At 50.7% G+C, this 22,776-nt stretch overlaps 1 protein-coding gene across 2 annotated transcripts in view; it reads right to left on the reverse strand.

Moving 5' to 3' along the window:
• Positions 1 to 22,776, reverse strand: part of SFXN5 (sideroflexin 5) — a 123,321-nt gene that overhangs the window by 35,706 nt on the left and 64,839 nt on the right. For both annotated transcript variants that reach the window (XM_061155709.1, XM_061155708.1), the window contains one exon: positions 12,096 to 12,186. In XM_061155709.1, coding sequence (XP_061011692.1) covers positions 12,096 to 12,186 — 91 coding nt within the window. The remainder of the gene's footprint in view (positions 1 to 12,095; positions 12,187 to 22,776) is intronic.

Below are 22,776 nucleotides of genomic sequence, written 5' to 3' on the forward strand. Positions count from 1 at the left end.
TCCCCTTCTCCTCCTGCCTTCAACCTTTCCCAGCATCAGGGTCTTTTCAAATGAGTCAGCTCTTCACATCAGGTGGCCAATGTATGGAGTTTCAGCTTCAACATCAGTCCTTCCAATAAACACCCAGGAATGATTTCCTTTAGGATGGACTGGTTGGATCTCCTTGCAGTCCAAGGGACTCTCAAGAGTCTTCTCCAACACCACAGTTCAAAAGCATCAATTCTTCTGTTGCTCAGCTTTCTTTATAGTCCAACTCCCACATCCATACAAGACTACTGGAAAAACCATAGCCTTGACTAGATGGACCTTTGGTGGCAAAGTAATGTCTCTGCTTTTTAATATGCTGTCTAGGTTGGTCATAACTTTCCTTCCAAGGAGTATGCATCTTTTAATTTCATGGCTGCAGCCACCATCTGCAGTGATTTTGGAGCCCAAAAAAATAGTCAGCCACTGTTTCTACTGTTTCCCCATCTATTTGCCATGAAGTGATGGGACCAGATGCCATGGTCTTAGTTTTCTGAATGTTGAGCTTTAAGCCAACTTTTTCACTCTCCTCTTTCACTTTCATCAAGAGGCTTTTTAGTTCTTCTTCACTTTCTGCCATAAGAGTGGTGTCATCTGCATATCTGAGGTTATTGATATATCTCCCAGCAATCTTGATTCCAGCTTGTGCTTCATCCAGCCCAGCGTTTCTCATGATGTATCTAAGTTAAATAATCAGGGTGACAATATACAGCCTTGACGCACTCCTTTCTTGATTTGGAACCAATCTGTTGTTCCGTGTCCAGTTCTAACTGTTGCTTCCTGACTTGCACACAGATTTCTCAAGAGGCAGGTCAGGTGGTCTGGTATTCCCATATTTTTCAGAATTTTCCACAGTTTATTGTGATCCACACAGTCAAAGGCTTTGGCATAGTCAATAAAGCAGAAATAGGTATTTTTCTGAAACTCTCTTGCTTTTCAATGATCCAACGGATGTTGGCAATTTGATCTCTCTTTCCTCTGCCTTTTCTAAAACCAGCTTGAACATCTGGAAGTTCACGGTTCATGTATTGCTTAAGCTTGGCTTGGAGAATCTTGAGCATTACTTTGCTAGCATGTGAGATGAGTGCAATTGTGCGGTAGTTTGAGCATTCTTTGGCATTGCCTTTTTTTGGGATTGGAATGAAAACTGACCTTTTCCAGTCCTGTGGCCACTGCTGAGCTTTCTAAATTTGCTGTCATATTGATTGCAGCACTTTCACAGCATCAACTTTTAGGATTTGAAATAGCTCAACTGGAATTCCATCACCTCCACTAGCTTTGTTCATAGTGGTGCTTCCTAAGGCCCACTTGATTTCACATTCCAGGATGTCTGGCTCTAGGTGAGTGATCACACCATTGTGATTATCTGGGTCATGAAGAATCTTTTTTGTACAGTTCTTCTGTGTATTCTTGCCACCTCTTCTTAATATCTTCTGCATCTCTTAGGTCCATACCATTTCTGTCCTTTATTGTGCCCATCTTTGCATGGAATGTTCCCTTGGTATCTCTAATTTTCTTGAAGAGATCTCTAGTCTTTCCCATTCTATTATTTTCCTCTATTTCTTTGCACTGATCACTGAGGAAGGCTTTCTTATCTCTCCTTGCTATTCTTCGGAACCCTGCATTCAAATGGGTATATCTTTCCTTCTCTCCTTTTTCACTTCTCTTCTTTTCACAGCTATTTGTAGGACCTCCTCACACAGCCATTTGCTTTTTTGCATTTCTTTTTATTGGGGATGGTCTTGATCCCTGTCTCCTGTACAATGTCACGAACCTCCGTCCATAGTTCATCAGGCACTCTGTCTATCAGATCTAGTCCCTTAAATCTATTTGTCACTTCCACTGTATAATCATAAGGGATTTTATTTAGGTCATACCTGAATGGTCTAGTGGTTTTCCCTGTTTTCTTCAATTTAAGTCTGAATTTGGCAGTAAGGAGTTCATGATCTGAGCCACAATCAGCTCCCGGTCTTATTTCTGCTGACTATATAGAGCTTCTCTATCTTTGGCTGCAAAGAATATAATCAATCTGATTTTGGTGTTGACCATCTGGTGATGTCCATGTGTAGAGTCTTCTCTACACATGTTGTTGTATGTACACAACATACACATGTAGATACACATGTATCTATACATGTCTTCTCTACACAGTGTTGTTGGAAAAGGATGTTTGCTATGACCAGTGCGTTCTCTTCGCAAAACTCTATTAGCCTTTGCCCTGCTTCATTCTGTACTCTGAGGCCAAATTTGCCTGTTACTCCAGATATTTCTTGACTTCCTACTTTTGCATCCCAGTCCCCTATAATGAAAAGGACATTGGGTGTTAGTTCTAGGAGGTCTTGTAGGTCTTCACAGAACCATTCAACTTCAACTTCTTCAGCATTACTGGTCAGGGCATTGATTTGGATTACCGTGATACTGGATGGTTTGCCTTGGAAACGAACAGAGATCATTCTGTCATTTTTGAGATTGCATCCACGTACTGCATTTTGGACTCTCTTATTGACTATGATGGCTACTCCATTTCTTTTAAGGGATTCCTGCCAACAATAGTAGATATAATGGTAATCTGAGTTAAATTCACCCATTCCAGTCCATTTTAGTTCGCTGATTCCTAGAATGTCGATGTTCACTCTTGCCATCTCCTGTTTGACCACTTCCAATTTGCCTTGATTCATGGACCTAACATTCCGTGTTCCTATGCAATATTGCTCTTTATAGCATCGAACCTTGCTTCTATCACCAGTCACATCCACAACCGGGCATTGTTTTTGTTTTAGCTCCATCGCTTTATTCTTTCTGGAGTTATTTCTCCGCTGGTCTCCAGTAGCATATTGGGCACCTACCTACCTGAGGAGTTCATCTTTCATTGTCCTATCTTTTTGCCTTTTCATACTGTTCATGGGGTTCTCAAGACAAGAACACTGACGTGGTTTGTCATTCCCTTCTCCAGTGGACCACGTTTTGTCAGAACTCTCCACCATGACCTGACCGTCATGAGTGTCCCTATACAGCATGGCTTAGTTTCATTGAGTTAGACAAGGCTGTGGTCCATGTGATCAGCTTGGCTAGTTTTCTGTGACCAACCTAGAAGTATATTAAAAAGCAGAGACATTACTTTGCCAACAAAGGTCCATCTAGTCAAAGCTATGGTTTTTCCAGTAGTCACGTATGGATCTGAGAGTTGGACTATAAAAAAAACTGAGAGCCAAAGAATTGATGCTTTTGAACTGTGGTGCTGGAGAAGACTCTTGAGAGTCCCTTGGACTGCAAGGAGATCAAACCAGTCAATCCTAAAGATCAGTCCTGAATATTCTTTGGGACGACTGATGCTAAAGATGAAACTCCAATACTTTGGCCATCTGATGTGAAGAACTGACTCATTGGGAAAGACCCTGATGCTGGGAAAGATTGAAGGCAGGAGGAGAAGGGGACGACAGAGGATGAGATGGTTGGATGGCATCACCGACTCAATGGACATGAGTTTGAGCAAGCTCCGTGAGTTGGTGATGGACAGGGAAAACTGGTGAGCTGCAGTCCTTAGGGTTGCAAAGAGTTGGACACAACTGAGTGACTGAATTGAACTGAACTGAGAGATGGGCATTACCTCTGACATGATCATTCCACTTCTGTGTACTGACCCTTGACGGCAGATTCTCAGTAATGGCTGCACAACTGAAACCAAATTGGAGGTAGGACCCAGATGTCTGCATCTCTTTTTAAAGCTCCCTAGGTGGTTGTTTGAAAAGCTCTGGCCTGCAGAAGCTCCTGCTCGTGTGCACACGGACACGTGTATAAGGCTGTCTGATGCATTGCTGCATATAATAGTGAGAAACTGGAAACAGCCTAGATGTTCCCAATTAGTCTTTAGAAGCTGAGATGAATGCATATGTATTAACACGGGTAAGTCTCAAAACCACAATGGAGAGCAAGTTTAAAAGGGATATGTTCAGCACAACATAATGTAAACTTAACATATAAACAATACAATTTCTGGTTTATGATATAGACACATCAGATACAGTATAAAAACACAAATGGGGAAGATGTAAGTCAGTAGCCTTCCTCAAGAGAGAAGAAGGAAAACAGAATTAAAAAGGCAGAGGGCAGAGAAAGCTTTGGGTGTATCTAATATTTTATTCTCTATTTCCTATAATATTCCGTGTATTTGAAATAATATATCACAACCTTTAAAAAAGCCACAGATGAAAAAAAATTCTTTTAAAAAGCCACAGATGAATTATTATGACTATTAAAAGGATAAGTTGGAATTTTATGACTGTCATGGAAAGACATCCAAAATTGATTGTGAGGTTAAAAAGAAATTTATGAACAGTATACACGGTATGCTCTTACTTATATTAAATATATATTTATATTGGTATGTTTATAGTATATAAATACCATAAACAGGCAGAGATTCCTGTACTTTGAGATATTTATTTGAATTTGGAGGAATATATACCAAACTTATCTCTGAGGAGAGAAGTGAAATTGTTTAACTTATGTAACAATCAAGTATTGTCAGAAAAAAACAGAACAGTTTTTATTAAAACAAAACTCAGAACACTGTAGTGGAAACCAGAAGACTTGAGCCCAAAGTTCCCCAGACTCCACTTCCTCTCTGTCTTATTTTGTAGGTAACAAGTACATACAGTAAGCAATCCAAATCACGAAAAAGGGTAAATAATAAAAAGTAAGTCTCCGTCCAATCCCTGACCTTTAGTTTACTCCCCTCCCCCTAGGCAGCCACTGTAGCCAGATTCTCATGTCCCTGCCAGACAAGGTCTATGTATTTACAAGCAGACATGTATGTATTGCTACATCATTACCTTATGTATACACACACACTTGAATCACACCAGCCTACACAGCCTTTGTCTTTGGAGGAGAGGTTATCAGATGGGAATGTGTACGCTAATACTTGCTTGATTTCGTGATACCCCCTCACCATTCTGCCTGGGAGGCTGGGCTGTGTGGCACATGTGTGTACATGCATGCATGCTTCAATTGCTTCAGTCATGTCTGACTTTTAGTGACCCCCTGGACTGTAGCCCGCCAGCCTCCTCTGTCCATGGGCTTCTCCAGGCAAGAATACTGGAGTGGGTTGCCATGAACTCCTCCAGCGGATCTTCCCGACCCAGGGAGCAAACCCGGGTTTCTTCTGTCTCCTGCATTGCAGGTAGATTCTTTACCACTGAGCCACCAGGGAAGCCCTACAGGGCACATATTTTCTTTTAAATAGCCTGAGAATTTGGGGAGAATTTCACAACCCATATTGAAGTGTCACTAACTCAGGACTGGGAATTTCTGGGTTGAAAAATCAGCCTGTAAATTTAGGTATAGGCTGACTCTGAAGTTTGGGATCTCCTAATAAAAGATTCCTGCTGACACATTCATTTTCTGAAACGCACCCTTTTATCACAGCTCCTCCCTAGCTGAAGATTCTTCAATGATCCCCCATTAATCATAAGCTAAAGTTAATAAATTTATGATTTATTAAATCATAAATCTCAGCTAGTTTTCAGGGCCCCAAAATGCCCTTTCCCCGCCTGGCCCACACCAACCAGGCCCACTCCTTTCACATTCATAACCCCTCCTTCACTGTCTTGGGCTTCCCCACCTCTTCTGCATCTGGTCTTCTCTGCCTTCTGGATTTCAGGAATTAGAAGATTCCTGAATTGGAAGGTCACTCGTCCAACAAGCACTCTCTAAGCGCCTACTATGTGCCAGGTCCTAGGCAATCTGCCCACAACAGGTGACTTGGTCACACAAAAGTGCCTCTCTCAGATGTTTGGACCAGGCTGATACTCAGGTGCCTCACTATCTCAAGAGTCAGGCAGCTCATTTCACTAGTAGACTGTCAGTTTTTCAGAAGATCCTGCTACTCTTTTTGTCTCCACTCCCAGTGCTATTCTGCACATGTGGGATCCAGAACTAAAGAGACACCCTTGTTCTGGCCACTCTGCCTCTAACATGTAGCTGAAGCCAGGCAGCCCCATCAGAGCCACATGCCACATGTCTGTTAGTCACTCAGTAATGTCCGGCCCATTAAGACCCCACGGACTGTAGCCCATCAGGCTCCTCTGTCCATGGAATTCTCCCAGCAAGCATACTGGAGTGGGTTGCCATTTCCTCCTCCAGGGGACTTTCCCGACCCAGGGATCGAACCCAGGTCTCCCTCATTGCAGGGAGATGCTTTACCGTCTGAGTTATTAGGGAAGCCCAACACATCACCTGGGTGGACCTATTTCAGGCATACAGTCCACAAAATCCCCAGTCATTATCCTAAGTACTCCAATCAAATCAGGTTCAGCACCTCCACACATGTGCAGCTGCATTTTTTGAATAGCGAGCCCTACATCAAACCTTGTGAGATCTTTTTGGATCCTGGTAGGTGGCTCAGTGGTAAAGAATCTGCCTGCCAATGCAGGAGATGCAGGAGACCTGGGTTTGATCCCTGGGTTGAGAAGATCCCCTGGAGGAGGAAATGGCAACCCACTCTAGTATTCTTGCCTGGAGAATCCCATGGATAGAGGAGCCTGGTGGGCTACAGTTCATGGGGTCTCAAAAGAGTTTAATATGCCTGAGTGACTGAGCGCACACACACACCCTTGCCCGTAAATTCATAATCATTGCCAAGTTGCTATCTCTACTCCTTGTGTGTGACCCATTGGCCTCCCCTGACCAAGGCAGTTATAAAATAAGTGAGGGGACAAGACTGAAGGCAGAGCCCTAGAACACACCACTGGGAGACTTCCCTCTGCTTGACTCGGGCCCACTGGCCCTGTCCTCTTGGGGCCTGACACACACCAGGGTCCCATGCCAGTTCTAGGGCCCTGATTCTGGCACCCAGCCTGGCCCGCCTACCTACCCAGATCCAACCAAGAAAGGCTGAAGAATGTGCCCAGGGTGACCGAGTCATCCATACTAGGCCTGCAAACTGAGTGAATGACAGTGACCACAAAAACTTAGATGAGAAAACAAAACATTCAAAACACAGTTTAAAAAAACATACCACACACACACACACACAAATATCACAATAAATTCTAAGCAGCCACACAATGTGGTCACCAATGTCATCAGGGTGGGGTTTCACTTCTGGGTGCCCAATTTCAAACCATTTTTACTAAAACATTCATCTGATCACTGTACAAACCCACATGGAACACTGGGTGCCAAGCAAAGAGGGTATCTGGGGGTTGGTGATGAATGAGGTCCAGTCCCTGTCTTGGAGAGCTCACAGTCTGATGAGGGAGGCAGACTCAAAAACAAAATGAATAGTTCCAGGACACAAACAGGCACACACAGGGTGCTGTGGTATAATCCTGACTGGGGCTACCAGGGAGGACTTCCTGGAAAAGGTGGTGTCTGAAGTGAGAAATGAAGGCCTGGCAGCCAAGAGAAGGCAGAGAGTGGGAAGAGCAAGCACTCCAGTCAAACAGGGCCTTGTGCAAAGGCCTGGGGCCCAGACAGAAGGGAAGTCACAAGATCCACCACAGTGTGATAGGGTTCGAGCCAGGCCAAGGGCCATGTCCAAAAGGTGACTCAAGGGCCTTGAGGATAGCCTAAGGTCTGTGGATGCCACATTAAGTATCACTGATCCAGACAGAGGGAGGATAAGTCACAAGGCCCAGGACACTGCAGACACAGGTGCACCCTGCTGTCTTCCAACCACAGGGATGGAGGAGGTGACACCTAGGGACGGGCCGTAGGGGCTCGGGCACACTGCCAGGGCCACCTCCCAGGTGAAGGAAGAGGGCGGATTGAGCACCGGGAGAAGAGCAGTAAAATGAAGGGGGAATCAATGACAGGAAGACTCATGGTCTGGGGCGAAGGGAAGCATAGGGACGGGGGCGGAGGTGGGGCACTCTGGGTATGAATATGAACCAACAGAAGACCTCCTCCAAAGGCTGCCCAGACACCCCAAGGAACAGACTCCCTGCTGAACACAGAGACTTCTTCATGGCAGTGAAATAAGCTGTGACATTTAATGTAAGGGACTGCTGCCAACAGCACAAGACGAAGTCACTTTCCACAAAGGGATAATTGAGGCTCCATGCAGGAGGGTTACTCCCTGTGCAAGGAGCTGACCGGCTAGGACTGAGGCTCAGGCCCAGATGGGGCTCTTAGCACACGGCACGACCTGTCCCCTGCTCCACGCAGATGCAGCCGGGCAGCCTGAGGGTGACCTTCAGAGCTTCCTACCCTGCCCCCCACCACATACACAGAGCTGGTTACACAGGTGGGCTGCCAGCTGACACCTGGGTCTCCACCTCCCAGCCCCAGGTCAGAGTCCCTGCCGTGCCCATTTCTCACCAGGGGGGTCTATGCCTCTTCCCTGGTGCCCCATCATGGAACTGGCACCTGCCTCTGACCCCGCCTGCCTCTCCTCCAGGCTCCCACCCCAAGGACTCACAAGAAGGCTGTTTGTGGAGCCTGCCTCCCCTGGAATGGACTCTGCTCATGGAGACTGGTGGCTGGACCTGGGGGCGGGGGTATTTTTCCGACGCCTCCTCGATTGACCTTTAATTACACTGTTTGCCCAGCTCCCCAAACCATTAACTTCCACCTCACAGCAATCGCACATCAATTAATGGAAGGCCTGCTCTGAGCTCAAGCTCCTCAACACAATTAAGCGTGACAGTCCACAAATAAGAAAGAACTGAGGAATTAATTAAGGTCTAAACAAATTAATTACCAGTCCCCAATCAATTCCAATGCCAGCACACATGCTCCTGGGCTCACCGGCTTTCCTAACATCTCCACATATAAATAGAAACAGATCTCCCACATGATTGCTGTTCTAGACCAGGGCACTGCTAGGCTCTGAAACCACCTTGAGGGAGGAATTGGCTGTAGTGAGCATCCTTGGGGCTTCCCACGTACTCAGCACACACTCACGCACACACATCAGTCGCACACACATCAGTTGCACACCCGTGTGCACAACCCTAGCTGAAAATCAAGGAGAACTGGTGGATTGCTCCAGGTGGCGGAGTGCTCCTGGTGTGGTGGAGTCTGGGGCTTGGCACACCCAGGGAAGGCCTCCAGTGACTGTCACAGAGGCCCCCATGGGAAGGGGCTGAAGCAGGGTCTGGGCTGATGCCAGATATGGGTGGGAGCAGCAGGAATCAGGCGTCCCCTGCCCAGAGTCTCGAACCTCTCTCCTGGGCAGCAGTGGGGCACCTCCCAGACGTCAAGCTGGATCATGACAGGGAAGAGCAGCGGGAAGAAGCAGCTGACTCCAAGAGCTTCCTTGCTCCCCAGAGCCTGAGTCCCCAGCCCCACCCAGGGGAGAGGGAGGAGGGGTGTGGCCACTGCACACAGCGCACGTGGGCCTTTCAGGACCCTCTCTCACCCTGAATGGAAGACCCTCTTCTGCTCCACCCTCCTGCCCCCACCCTGACAATCAGAGCTTCATTTGATCACTTTCACTTGCCTCAACCTGCTCCCCATGTGCACTTAGGGCTCCATGAGTTCTGTCTCCATTAGTCCAGGGGTCCAGAGGGCCAACAAGTCCTGAGCAGACTTCTCAGGGGCCTTGATGGTGGCCAGCCGAGAGGCGGACGCCTGGAGGGCCCTAGGCCCCGCCAGTGTGCAGTGGGGCAGACAGGTACTCTGGCTGGCTGGGGGCCCCAGGGGATAAGGTGCAGGAGGCCAAGTGCAGGAACTATTCAGTGGCCTGAAGGGACCAGGGGGCTTTTAAGCCCCTGAGGGTGAGGTGCACGCCTGTTTACCCTGAACACCACAGTGTCCGTCTCGGCTGGGGGAGTCAGCAAATGCCCTTGTAGGTGGGCTTAGGATGAGCACTGGAGACCAGAGAGACAGAAGTCCCCAGGTCGGGGAGGAGAGAAGGGGCAGCGTGTGGAAGGCAGGCACACGGCCAGGACTTGGACAGCAGTCTGAGGAAGCAGGCAGAAAGGGCCCATTGCTGTTAGGATCCTGGCGAGCCAGGACCATCAGGGCTGCAGAGCTCACCATGAGCACCCTGTGCTAGGGACACGCAGGACTGCAAGACCCTCTGTGACAGCTGGACCAGGCTCCTCCCCGCCAATAAGACAGGAGAGGAGTCGGCTGGAGCCCAAAGAGGGACAGGTCAGAAAGCCTCGGAAAGGGTCAAACCCGAAAGCAGGGGCCCTCGTCCTGAGGGAGTCCCCGGAGAGGTTAAGACCACTTCCAAGGTCACACAGCAAGATGACTGGCCGAGCAAGGCTGCAATAGGTCCCAGTAGAGTCCTTATCTGAAGTCTGGCTCAAGGACAGATTACATCTCGGCTGAGACCAAGATCCAGTCCAGTGCAGCTGAGAGCTGCCCCCTCCTCAGGCTGCATCTGACCCCCCAGCTCAGGACGGCGAGGAACACCAGATCGGCAGCTGTGCTCACTCAATTAGGCCCCTTAACAAAGTCAGATCTAAAGAGTTATTCCATTAATGGCCCACACCAGAAATAGCTGAGAGTTCATTAAAAGTGTGGAGTTGCTATAGCAATTATCTGGGTCGGCTGAGGATCAGCCGGGTGGCTGGTCCTGGGAGTTCGTTAGCCTCCGGGCCCATGAGGAGGTGGGGCTGCTCAACAGAGATCTCTCACCTACTCACGGGGGCTTTTCAGGTGCTTCAAAGCCCTTTCTGATGAACAGAACTAGCCTGCGGTCTCATCTGCTCCTCACTCAGCTCAAGGCTTTGGAAAGGTAGATACTGGTGCCCATGTCTTACAGATGGGGAAGCTGAACCCTGGAGGTGAAGAACAGGATTGGGAGCATGAGCTTGGGTCTCACGCCCAGCTCTTCAGACTGAGTCTTGGCACCAGGGAGCTCACGGAACCTCTTGCCCTTTCTGGGCCTGCCCCAGCTTTGGTTCTGGCATCAGATGGGGGACTCGATGTTGTGGTTCAAGCACGTGTTTCTCCTCTTTTGTACCTCCTCCCCAAATAAGGTGTAGGCTTCTTAAGAGCCTGGCTGGACTTTAGGCCCAGACCTGGCGCATCTATTGTGAATTCATGGCTCCAAGGCCAGCAAAGGCTCTGCTGAAAGCAAGTGAAAGCACCTACACACACACACACACACACACACACACACACACACACCCCTACCCGCCCCTATGACTAGAGGCCCCTGAAACATAAAGGGCTTGGAGCACCAGACACACACACACACACACACACACACACACACACACACACACCCCTACCCGCCCCTATGACTAGAGACCCCTGAAACATAAAGGGCTTGGAGCACCAGACACACACACACACACACACACACACACACACACACACCCCTACCCGCCCCTATGACTAGAGGCCCCTGAAACATAAAGGGCTTGGAGCACCAGATTTAGTGGGAGCCTGAACCTTCTTTTGTGTCAGGAACCTGAGCCCCATACACCCCTCTCCAAATAATGTCTCTAAAGTTTATACTTTACAAGCCAAACAAGTGGGATTACAAGGAGATTATATTGAAATAAACTATCAAAATATTTTTGTCAATTTTGATATAGTAAATAGATGTGATTTTAAACTACTGAATTTAAAAAAAAAATCTTTAAGTGGATCTATTAACTCATAATTTGGGGTTAGCGTTAAGCACAAATGGTATTTTTAAGATCTCTGTAACAACTGTAATATGACATGAAAATACCTGTGATTTCTACTGGTGAGAGTCATGGTCCTGCTTTCTACTGCAATTTGCTGCCTATATTCATAATGGAAGGAAATGTTACATTTCAGTTTGTTGTTGTTTAGTTGCTCAATCATGTCCGACCCTTTTGTGACCCCATGGACTGTAGCCCACCAGGTTCCTCTGTGGGATTTCCCAGGCAAGAACACTGGAGTGGGTTGCCATTTCCTTCTCCAGGGGATCTTTCCAACCCACGGATAGAACCCACATCTCCTGCATTGGCAGGTGGGTTCTTTACCCTGATCACCCTTTCTTCTACCTGCACATATGTTCCTCCAGTTGCCCCAGGCAGAACTCCCCCACTGCAGTGTCAAGAGAGGCTTGGAGGGGCCACCCAGCTCCCCAGAGCCCAGCAGCCCCATGTGCCCAGACATTCCTGTGCAAGGCTTACCTACGGCAGGGAATGGCACAAATCTCTGGACGAGAAGGCGGGTGGCCGGGGTGAACTTGTTGGCTTTCTGAACCAGGACATTAAGGCCCACCTTCGAAAGAGAAAACAGAAAGAGTGTGTGCTGCTGCAGTGGCTTGGGGAGGAAGGGGCAGGCAGGGGGAAGAGCGGAGAGCGAGGGCCACCATCTTGCCCTACAACTGCACCCCAGACCCAAATCCTCAGCATCACTTGATGCTGCCAAGCCCCAGTGCGGCTCCTTAAAGCATCACTGCCTAGGCGTCCCAGTGAACTGGCCTGTGAGACAGCTACACACACGCACGCAGGCACACAGCCTCCTTGGGGACAGGACAAGGGATCGTAGGATGGTTGCTGTTAGAAGAATATATAATCTGGAAGTAGGTGAAGTATAGGAGGCCCCTCATTCCTACTCAGCTTCTTTTTTTTAACTTTTTATTTTATATTGGAGTGTGGGTGTGTGTGTTAAATCGCTTCAGTCATACCCGACTCTTTGCAACCCAATGGAATAGCCTGCCAGGCTCTTCTGCCTATAGCATTCTCCAGGCAAGCATACTGGAGTGGATTGCCATTTCCTTCTCCAGGGGATCTTCCTGACCCAGGAATCGAACTCTCATTTCTTGTCTCCTGCATCGGCAGGTGGGCTCTTTACACTGGAGCCCCCCAGGAGGCCTAGTTAATTAACAACGTTGTGTCAGCTGCAGGTGTATAGTAAAGTGATCCAGTCACACGTATACACGTACCTATTCTTTTTCAAACTCTTTTCCCATTCAGATTGTTACCTAATATTGAGAAGAGTTCCCTGTGCTATACGGTACGTCCTCACTGGTTACCCATTTTAAATATAGCAGTGGGTACATGTCAATCTCCCAGCCCCTCAACCTTTGCCCTCCCTGCCCGGTAACTGTCTGTTCATTCTCTAAGTCTGTGAATCTCTTCTGTCTTCCAGCATCTTAAGCACCACGTTTCTGGGGTCCCACTGTGAGCCAGGCATAGGCTCAGCCAGACTGACAGGGCTCAACAGAGGGAGACCCATAGGTGACTGGAGAGCTGGGCAGAGCCGCCCAGAGCAGGACGGGCTCGGGGGACATCCTCGGTTCAGTGACCACCTTCACACTGTAGCTCGTCACTCAGCCCAGGGCATCTGGGCCTGCCTTGCCTTTTCCATGGGCACCCCCAACTCCAGTCCACCCCCTACACTGACCCTCATCTTTCTAGAACACAGGTTCAATCATATCCAGCTCCCCATGGCCTGCGAAAGAACTGCCATCTCCATGGAGCAGTCGTGGCCTTCAGAACCTCCCTTCCCCACTCCTCCAGCACCCCATTCTCTCTCTCCATGATCCAATCAGCTGCTCACCAACACTGTGTGCGTTTCCCACCTCAGGGCCTTTGCCCGAACTGGTCCCTGTGCCCCAAACTCCTTCCTTCCTCCGCTCAGCCCATGTCTGTCTTGTAAGGCCCACCTCTGCACTCTGCCTCCAGCGTCACTAATGCTGGTAGTCATTTAACCTTTCTCTGCCTTGGTTTCCTTGTCTGTAAAAAGGGATGATGAGACCTGACAGCACCCAGGGCTGATGTGAGAATGTACACACAGTGCCTGGCATGAGCTTGGCACATGAGAGGCCTCGGTGAATGAATCTATGTAGGAGATTCTGAGAGGAGATTCACCTCTCCCAGCAGAAAATCGCTCCCTCGCACATCACCGTGCTCCCCAGCACTCACTACCCTGTGAGTCTGTGAGCTGATGCCCCGGCCAGACGGAGAGGGAGGGACCGTGCCTCCTTCATCTTTGGATGTCTGGCCCTTAGGGCAGGGGATGGCACATAATACAGGCTCCGTAAAGCAGTGGCTGAGGAATAAATGTAAGAAAACAACAAATAAGTGGATGGATGGAGAGATCAGCAAAGGCTGGAGGAGGAGCATCTTGGAGAAGGGGGGATTAGGCCGGGGAGGACTCCGGTGGGAAGACAAGCATGAGCAGAGACACAGGGAGACAAAAGAGGAGCCTGTGGCCGAGATGAAGGTTGTGTAGAAGACTCTGCTCCCCCAAACTGAGGCCAGAGCCAGCCCTCCCCTGGAGGCCTCCTGGCCTGACAGGACCACGGAGAGCCTGCTCTCAGTCTGGGACACCCAGCGGCTCAGCAGGCCACCCTGCACCCGCAGCCCTGGCTCTGGCCTCAGCCTTCTGGGTTGTCAGGGAAGAGGCAGAGCCTTGGGAAGGCCTCCAGGGCATCAGGGTAGATGCTGCAGCAATCAAATCAGGCCATGGCCTGGCACAAATGGCCCAGACCAGGCTGCAACTGTAAGACCCAGGAAGAGAGCAAGTGCCAGCCCACCAGCCGTGCACAGTCCGGGATCCCACACCAGGAGCCAGAGTGCTGCCAGGCAAACCCAGCCTGGGCTCTCCGGGGGCCTGGCTTCCATTTGAAGCCTCAAGCTGGTGGTCAGAGTCCAATTCTTGTCCTCTCTGCCTGCTCAAGGAGAGGCAGAGGACGCACAGCAGCTTGGACACACTTCGGGGGCAGGGCAGTGCAGCTGGGTAGGCTGAGGGGATGCCAGCCCACCCTGGGCTCCGCAACCCTGCTTCAAGGCTGCCCCTGCTACACAGATGGAACTCACCAAGGCCAGGTCTCCCCACTCTCAAACAGCAAGTGACTATTTTGGTGGCTCAGAAATGGTCACCCCCAAGCCCCACCAAATACCGGGGAATACGTCCTTACAGAATGCCAGTCTAGAAGGAGGACGCAGGCAGGCGTAAGCGATGAGGAAGGAGGAGGAAAGGGGCATGCGGAGATACCAGGCCAAGTGCTGAGCGCATCACATGAAACACCTTAATCCAGCCCCCACTGCCAGCCTTAGAGACAGGGCGGGTTGGCCCTTCTAACAGATTCAGGGAAGTTCAGGCAGATTCGGAGAGGTGAAGTAACTTTGCTCAAAGACAGACACTATTATGAGGCAGGATTCAAACCCACAGTCTGCTAATTCCAAAGCTTTGCTCTTAGCCACTGTGCTATTTCCTTTCCAATTGTCTTCTATCTCAGTCAGGAATGTCCGACAGGCCATTTTTTAAAATGACGACAGGCCGTTTCAGACTAGCTGTTTATAGAGCAAAAGCCTCCCTGAAAAGACCAGCCTGGGGCTGAGGCCCAGGTGAGCGGAAGGCAGCTGCAGGTGGAGAGGCACCTTTTAAACCCGGCAGCTAGGAAACTGAAGGTCTGGGTTCAAAACCCCCTGCATTTGTTTGGAAAGAAGCAGGGAGTGCTGGAGGAATGGGGAGCAGCCAGCAGGGAGCTGGAGCCCTTCCCCAGGCAGCCTTCTGGGGACAGGCCGGGCTGGCGGTGGGGGAGGGCAGGAAGGAATAGGGGCCACTGGTTGGAGCAAACACTCAGACTTGCCTGCTTCCCTCAACCCTTCCCCACACTTGGCTGACCGTGCTTCACAGTGGCTAGGATTAGCACCGCCCAGAATGATGACCCAGACTGTCACCCCCAGAGAGGGGACTGGGACCAGAGAGGTTTGGTATATGTAGTTGCAAGCTCGCTAGGAACCCATGAAGTCACTCTATCCACTCATCGAGGATGGGCCTGGTGGCAAGAAGGCATGAATACAGGTGAGGCCTCGACCCAGACCTTATTGTCCCAGCAATTAGGATAGCCACAGTCTGGGAAGGAACCAGGGTGGGCTGAAGACTGGGGGTTGGGAGCCCGTCTGTTCTGGTTCCTCAGGGACCCTTTGGCCTGGAACATTTGGTAGAGCCCATTAAAATTAAAAAGCCAAGTGGCTGATGGCTCTGAATGCCAGCTCGCTTTCCCTGGCATGGTGGGTCCTGTTTAAGGGAACCAGCTGGCATTAATGGCACACAACTCATCACGAACAGCAGCTAGCGATCAGAAAAATCTGAGCTAATAATCAGGTTCGGGAAAGATAATGAGATATGGAACAGTCACTGCTGAGGGTCCCCCAGGGTTTGTTTTAACAGCCTCCAGATAAACCACAAAATAGAAATTAACCAAACAGGGGCTCCATTTTGGTGGAGGGGAGTACAAACAGGATGGGGATTTTGTATAAGAATTCCCCATGGGGCCAGCCGCAGGGGTCCTGGGAGAAGCCAGAGCCCAGGATCCTGGGACAGCAGATTGGGCCTGAGAGAGCAGTGGACCTACCTCTCTCCAAGCACTGGCTCCCAGGAGGGTGGATTTGCCACGGGCAGCTCAGAGCACAAGAGGGGAAGGAGGGAAGTCTGGCTCCCTGGCAAACCCCCACAGTGGAGATAAATGCTGACTGGCACCAGGAACTGGGGAGGGCTGGGAGCCCCGCGTCCCAAGACCTTCAGTGTCATCGGGGAACAGTGCTGATAACTGTCTCCTTGAGCAGGAGGGTCCTTCCAGGCCAACACCAGCCTAGCTTCTGCAAGGCCGGAGATGAGACGTAGGATGGGATTGGAACAATGCCTGTGTTCTCCACTCCAGCCCACACATCTGGTCCCCTGCAGGATGCCTCTGTCTCAATGGGCTTCAGGCACTCCACCCGCACACACGGCAAATGAGGGTCATCTTGATCTTCCTCACCCACATCCTGTCTGCCTCTCCCATTCCCAGCTCAACTCTTTAAGCCAGAACCCTAGGGGTCTACCTGGACAGGAGCCCCTGTCACCCCACACCCAGCTCTGTCTGCTGGGTGTCTTAAGTACAGCTATTTCCCTCTCTCTCTGCTCCCACTATTTAGCTTAAGCACCCATCACTTCTCCCTAGACAACTGCCCACCTCCTAACTGGGCTCCCTACTTGCACCCTTGACCCTTCTAATCCACTGTCTAACCCACAGCAGCCAGAGTGGAACCAACATGTGTGAGTCTCTCAGTGGTTTCACTGCATTTAAGACCCACACGGCCCTACCTGACCACCTGGCCATGCTTGCAAGGCTCCGGTCACCTCACCACTGCCCTGCTCCTCCAATGAGCCAGTTCCCTCCCTCCTTCTCTCCCACCTTTTCTCGCAAGCCCTGCCCTCCCTTGGCTTCCTCACTTTTCAGCTTGAACGTCAGGCCCTCAGAGAGGCCTCCTCTTCACTCAGGGCTCCCCTTTTACAGCCTCTCATGAAACCTGGAGCTCTTCTTTCCACATACCTATCACAGTCCCTAAGTATATTCATTTACTTCTTAAAATGTTGGAAATCAAAGTGACACATGTGTATTATTTAAAACAGAATTATATGGAAATATTTTTATCTGTGGACACTTTACTAAACATCCGTCTCTCCACATAAGTGCTGGGCACAGGGCCTGTGTACACTCTTATTCTTCATGGAATTTCTGGTGCCTGATGAAATGAGTAGGTGCTTAATAAATGTTTCTAGATAAATCAAGTGACTGATTTCTGAAGCAGAAAAAAAAAAAGAGAGAGAGCCGCAAATGAGACTTGCCTTGTGCAGCCACTGCTGTCCACCTCGACAAACACAGCTCTATGGGGCTGGAAGATGCACATGCAGGTCTAAGACCACCTGAGTGGATGGTACATCCACTCTGCCAGGAGGAGAGGCTTTGAGGGGGCACTCCTCCTCCCCCAGGGCTATGAAGGCTTTTGAGAAAGGGGATGCCCAACTGAGCCCTGAGGGAGGGTGGGAGGCAGCCAGGTAAGAAGGGAGGGGGACTCTGCAGGCTACAGAAACATGAAATACCGGGTTGTCTGCAACCAGTTCTGCAGACTAACGGCACCCGCCATAAGGGGTCCAAGGCACCCTGGAGGACAATAGACAGGGCATGTCTGAAAGGAGGGATGACATCAGGTCAGAATTTAGGATGTACTTTTGGGTGGTGGATAATAATATAATCAAGTGGTCATATAACCAAGTATGACAGTTGGACCATAAAGAAGGCTGAGCACCGAAGAATTGTTGCTTTTGAACTGTGGTGTTGGAGAAGACTCTTGAGAGTCCCTTGGACTGCAAGATCAAATCAGTCAATTCAAAAGCAAATCAACCCTGAACATTCATTAGAAGGACTGATGCTGAAGCTGAAGCTCCAACATTTTGGCTACCTGATGTGAAGAGCTGACTCATTGGAAAAGACCCTGACGCTGGGAAAGATTGAGGGGAGGAGGAGAAGGGGACGACAGAGGATGAGATAGTTGGATGGATCACCGACTCAATGGATATGAGTTTGAGCAAGCTCTGGAAGACGGTGAAGGACAGGGAAGCCTGGGTTGCTGCAGTCCATGGGGTCACGAATGAGCAACTGAACAACCACAACAAAGTGGTCAGGGGTTTTTGTGGGCCCTGGTGGAGCAAGGGCTGGAACAGGTCAAGGCGTTTCTGAGGTACCAAAATTGCCCACCAGAGGGCGTGCATTGATGCAATAGAATAAAATCTTGATAGCAACCAGTGGGCCCTGAGCCTCTATGGAGGTCAATTGTCCTGCAAACCCAATCAGGCTGTTGCTTGGCAACAGGTTCACGAGCAAAGGGCCAAGGTGGCAGGACAAAGTTGTGCTCAGGTTCAAACACCAGTCAGCTCCAGCTGCAGCTGGGTAGCTTCTTTGCCAGCAATAGTGACCAACACTGACACCTGAACAATGCCCCACGGGAACCTGCTGGCCACTTGCTGGAAAACCAGTTATATCAGACCCCTTCTATCTAGGAAGGGGCAACAACTTGTCCTCCCCAGAATAGATGTGGAGCCAATATCTGTGTCAGACTTGTCACTGCCAGCATCACCATCTGCAAGCTTCCGGGACACTTCGGATTCTGATACAGGGTCCATACAATGGGGCTCCAACCTGGAAGCCACAGAGAATCACAGTAGAGAGGTAACGTTCTGGATTCTCAGGCTGTTGGTCTCCTAACTCCATCAGGCTCAGAGAGGAGTATCTGGGCCTGAGCTACACCCCAGACCACAGAGGACACCCAGAGCTACATCCTGGACCATGAGGACACCCTGAGCTACACCCTGGACCATGAGGACACCCTGAGCTACATCTGAGACCACAGAGGACACCCAGAGCTACACACTGGACCACAGAGGACACCAGAGCTACACCCTGGACATGAGGACACCCTGAGCTACACACTAGACCACAGAAGACACCCAGAGCTATACCTTGGACCATGAGGACACCCTGAGCTACACCCTGGACCATGAGGACACTCTGGACTACACTCTGAACCATGGGGACACCCTGCACTACACACTAGACCACAGAGGACACCCAGAGCTACACCCTGACATGAGGACACCCTGAGCTACCCCTGGACATGAGGACACCCTGAGCTACCCCCTGGGCATGAGGACACCCTGAGCTACATCCTAGACCACAGAGGACACCCTGAGCTGCACCCTGGACCATGGGGACACCAGAGCTACACCCTGGACATGAAGACACTGGAGCTACACCCTGGACTACAGAGGACACCCAGAGCTACACCCTGGACCACACAGCACACCCAGAGCTACACCCTGAACCACACAGCACACCCAGAGCTACACCCTGAGCTACACCCAGAGCTACACCCTGACATGAGGACACACAGAGCTACATCCTAGACCACAGAGCACACCCAGAGCTACATCCTGACATGAGGACACCCTGAGCTACACCCTGGACCACAGAGGACACCCAGAGCTACACCCTGGACATAAGGACACCCGGAGCTACATCCTAGACCACAGAGCACACCCAGAGCTACATCCTGACATGAGGACACCCTGAGCTACACCCTGGACCACAGAGGACACCCAGAGCTACACCCTGGACATAAGGACACCCGGAGCTACATCCTAGACCACAGAGCACACCCAGAGCTACATCCTGACATGAGGACACCCTGAGCTACACCCTGGACCACAGAGGACACCCAGAGCTACACCCTGGACATAAGGACACCCGGAGCTACATCCTAGACCACAGAGCACACCCAGAGCTACATCCTGACATGAGGACACCCTGAGCTACACCCTGGACCACAGAGGACACCCAGAGCTACACCCTGGACTACAGAGCACACCCTGAGCTACACCCTGGACCACAGAGGACACCCAGAGCTACACCCTGGACATAAGGACACCCGGAGCTACATCCTAGACCACAGAGGACACCCGGAGCTATACCCTGGACCACAGAGCACACCCGGAGCTACACCCTGGACCATGGGGACACCCAGAGCTACACCCTGGACCATGAAGACACCCTGATCTATACCCTGGACTACAGACGGCACCTGGTGAGGATGCTGATGAAGATTGAGGTACAGAAGCAAAGTCAAGGACAGACACAACTTTACTGACAAAAACCCCCTTTTTTCTTCCTGCTTCTCTGTGGTGTAAGGAGGTTGGAAAAGTCAAGTTGTGCTGTTGGCTCCCCAATGGAGGAACTCTTACCCTGCCACCTAGTAAACAAGTCCCTCCCAGGTGCTCTGAGACCAGAGAGGACTGCAACAAAAATTTTGAGGGGCTCCTTAAGTGTAACAAGGGGTTGCACTCTACCCACCTGCATACTTGGTTCCTGGGTGTTTTGCAAGACTACACCTGGCTCACTCTGTGCTTAAGCTGTAGCTCAGAGTGTCCTCAGTGGTACAGGGTGTAGCTTAGGGTGTGCCTTAGGAGATGCTTGGCAAGTTGAAAGCACTCCATAAGTGTTACCCACTATGATTACTTGACAATCTGACTATCATGGGGGCACGGAGCTCCAGTAAGCAATGGGAACTGGGAGGGGTGGGGCTCAGCCCAGGCACCCCCTGAGATACCTCCTCGTGCCCACTGTCTAGGTTAACAGACAACCACTGCATCCTATACAAAAGGGACCCTCCAGGACCCAGGCCCTTTAGGAATAGAGGTCAGCATTTCTCCAACAGGGCAAGCCTTTGGCCAGCGAAGATCTGGCTGAAGGTGAAGTGTTTCGAGGATCAGGCATGAAGCAATGCTCATTCTCTTCCATCCAGCTCCTGACTGTTCATGTGAGTCTTTAGCCCTGCGCCTTCCTCACTGGCCCCAAGTCCACTCTTAACCGGGACCCCGTGTCCAGTCAGGTGGTCCATCTACTGGCCCTGCCAACCGCCCATAACTTCCCCTCCGACCCTCTTCTGTCCACACCCTCTGCAATGCCCCAGGCCCCTGAGCCCAGGCAGGGGCTCCTGGCAGGGCTCTCCTCATGACTGACAAGGCACTCATGGCGATTCACTGCCGGCCCCTGCTGACCCATCCCTGCCCACTTCATCATCAGCCCATCACCATCACCCCTTCCAGGGCAGCCATGCTCGTTTTCTGACAGCTTCTGGAATCTGTCCTGCTCTCCTTCTCCTGGCGCCCCTTTGGGTGCTGTGCCCTCTTTCTGGAACACACAGCCCTGCCCTCACCTCCCCGGTCCGTCTTAGAAGACAGACTGTGAATTAGCGGGTGCTCCCCCGTGTCCTTTCCCACCAAGTCACTTTTATCATAATCACGGTGACACCACAGCATATTCCCCGCTTCTTCCCCTATCAGAACCTTGAAGGTCACACCGGTCTGTGCCATCCCCCAGCACTGGCGAAGTGCCTGGCACTCTTGCACTCCTGAAGGGAATGACTGGGTCTCGCTCCGGTAGCCAGGACTCGGCAGGGGTGATCACAGAAATGCTCAACACGAACGCCCGAACTGAAGCACAGCGCACGCTGACAGAACTTCCTTTGTTAAAAGACAGCAAACTGCTAGATTTCAAAAATAACTTAAGACGAAATTTCTTTTTTATTCCCGAGTAAGAAGACAGACATTGCCAGATCTATTTAGAGGGTTCACCAAAAGGCTGCTAACCCCCCCACTGGTGGTCCTGCCACCCGTAGGAGACTGCAGTTAGGGGGTACACAGTGGGGACTGATTCTTGGGGCTGCTGCCCAAGGTCAGGGGCTCTTCTGAGAGGGGAAACGGGCTCTCCCAGGTCCGGAGAAAGGGCTGGACTCACAGGGCCTGGCCTTGACTCAGCAGGTCCTCAGTCTCTGGGATCTGCCCTTGGCTTGTCAGCCCTCATCCATGCCGCCTGCTTGTAGGACTCACTTTAATTAATGCCAGAATTGGGCCAACCACTGGGGCCGTGACACTTGTTTGCAGGTCATCTCCTCCTAACAGGCTCACCCTGGGGCAGGAGGGAGAGGGGTGGATTTGTCACTAATTGAAGCAGAGATCAGTTAATGAGGCCGCGAGGCCTGGGCTTCCAAAGAACAAGGGAAAAGGAAAATAAAATAAAGCCTCTTTCTTTGGAGGTTTCATGCTTTACACACACAAAAGAAAAGCAAGCAAGCTGCATATTTTCCAAGTCAGAAACTCCACTCCATCTGCCGGAGTTAGACCCTCACTGTGCGCAGACGTCAGGCGGGGGGACAAGCCGCTGGCGGGTGGAGCGCAGAGGGGCCTCTAAAGCCAACCATCGATCAGCAACCTAATAACAAGTGTTCACGGAGCACTGCTCTGCACCCCGCTCCGTGGGGGAGAAGACACGGGGCCTGTCCCTGTCCCTGGTAAATGTGAAATCCGGCAGAACAATGAGAGGACAGGACATGGGGCGGAACTGAGCGAGTGTATGAGAAAGACAGAAGTTTCTAGGACTTGGGGCTGGCAGAGTCAGGGAACACCTCCTCCAGGTGCTCTGCAGCTAGGAGGGGAGGGGAAGGAGGGTGTCCCCAGCACAGGTACACCCCCTGGGGG

Source organism: Dama dama, chromosome 11 (genome assembly GCF_033118175.1).
Source record: "Dama dama isolate Ldn47 chromosome 11, ASM3311817v1, whole genome shotgun sequence".
Taxonomy (NCBI): Eukaryota; Metazoa; Chordata; class Mammalia; order Artiodactyla; family Cervidae; genus Dama; species Dama dama.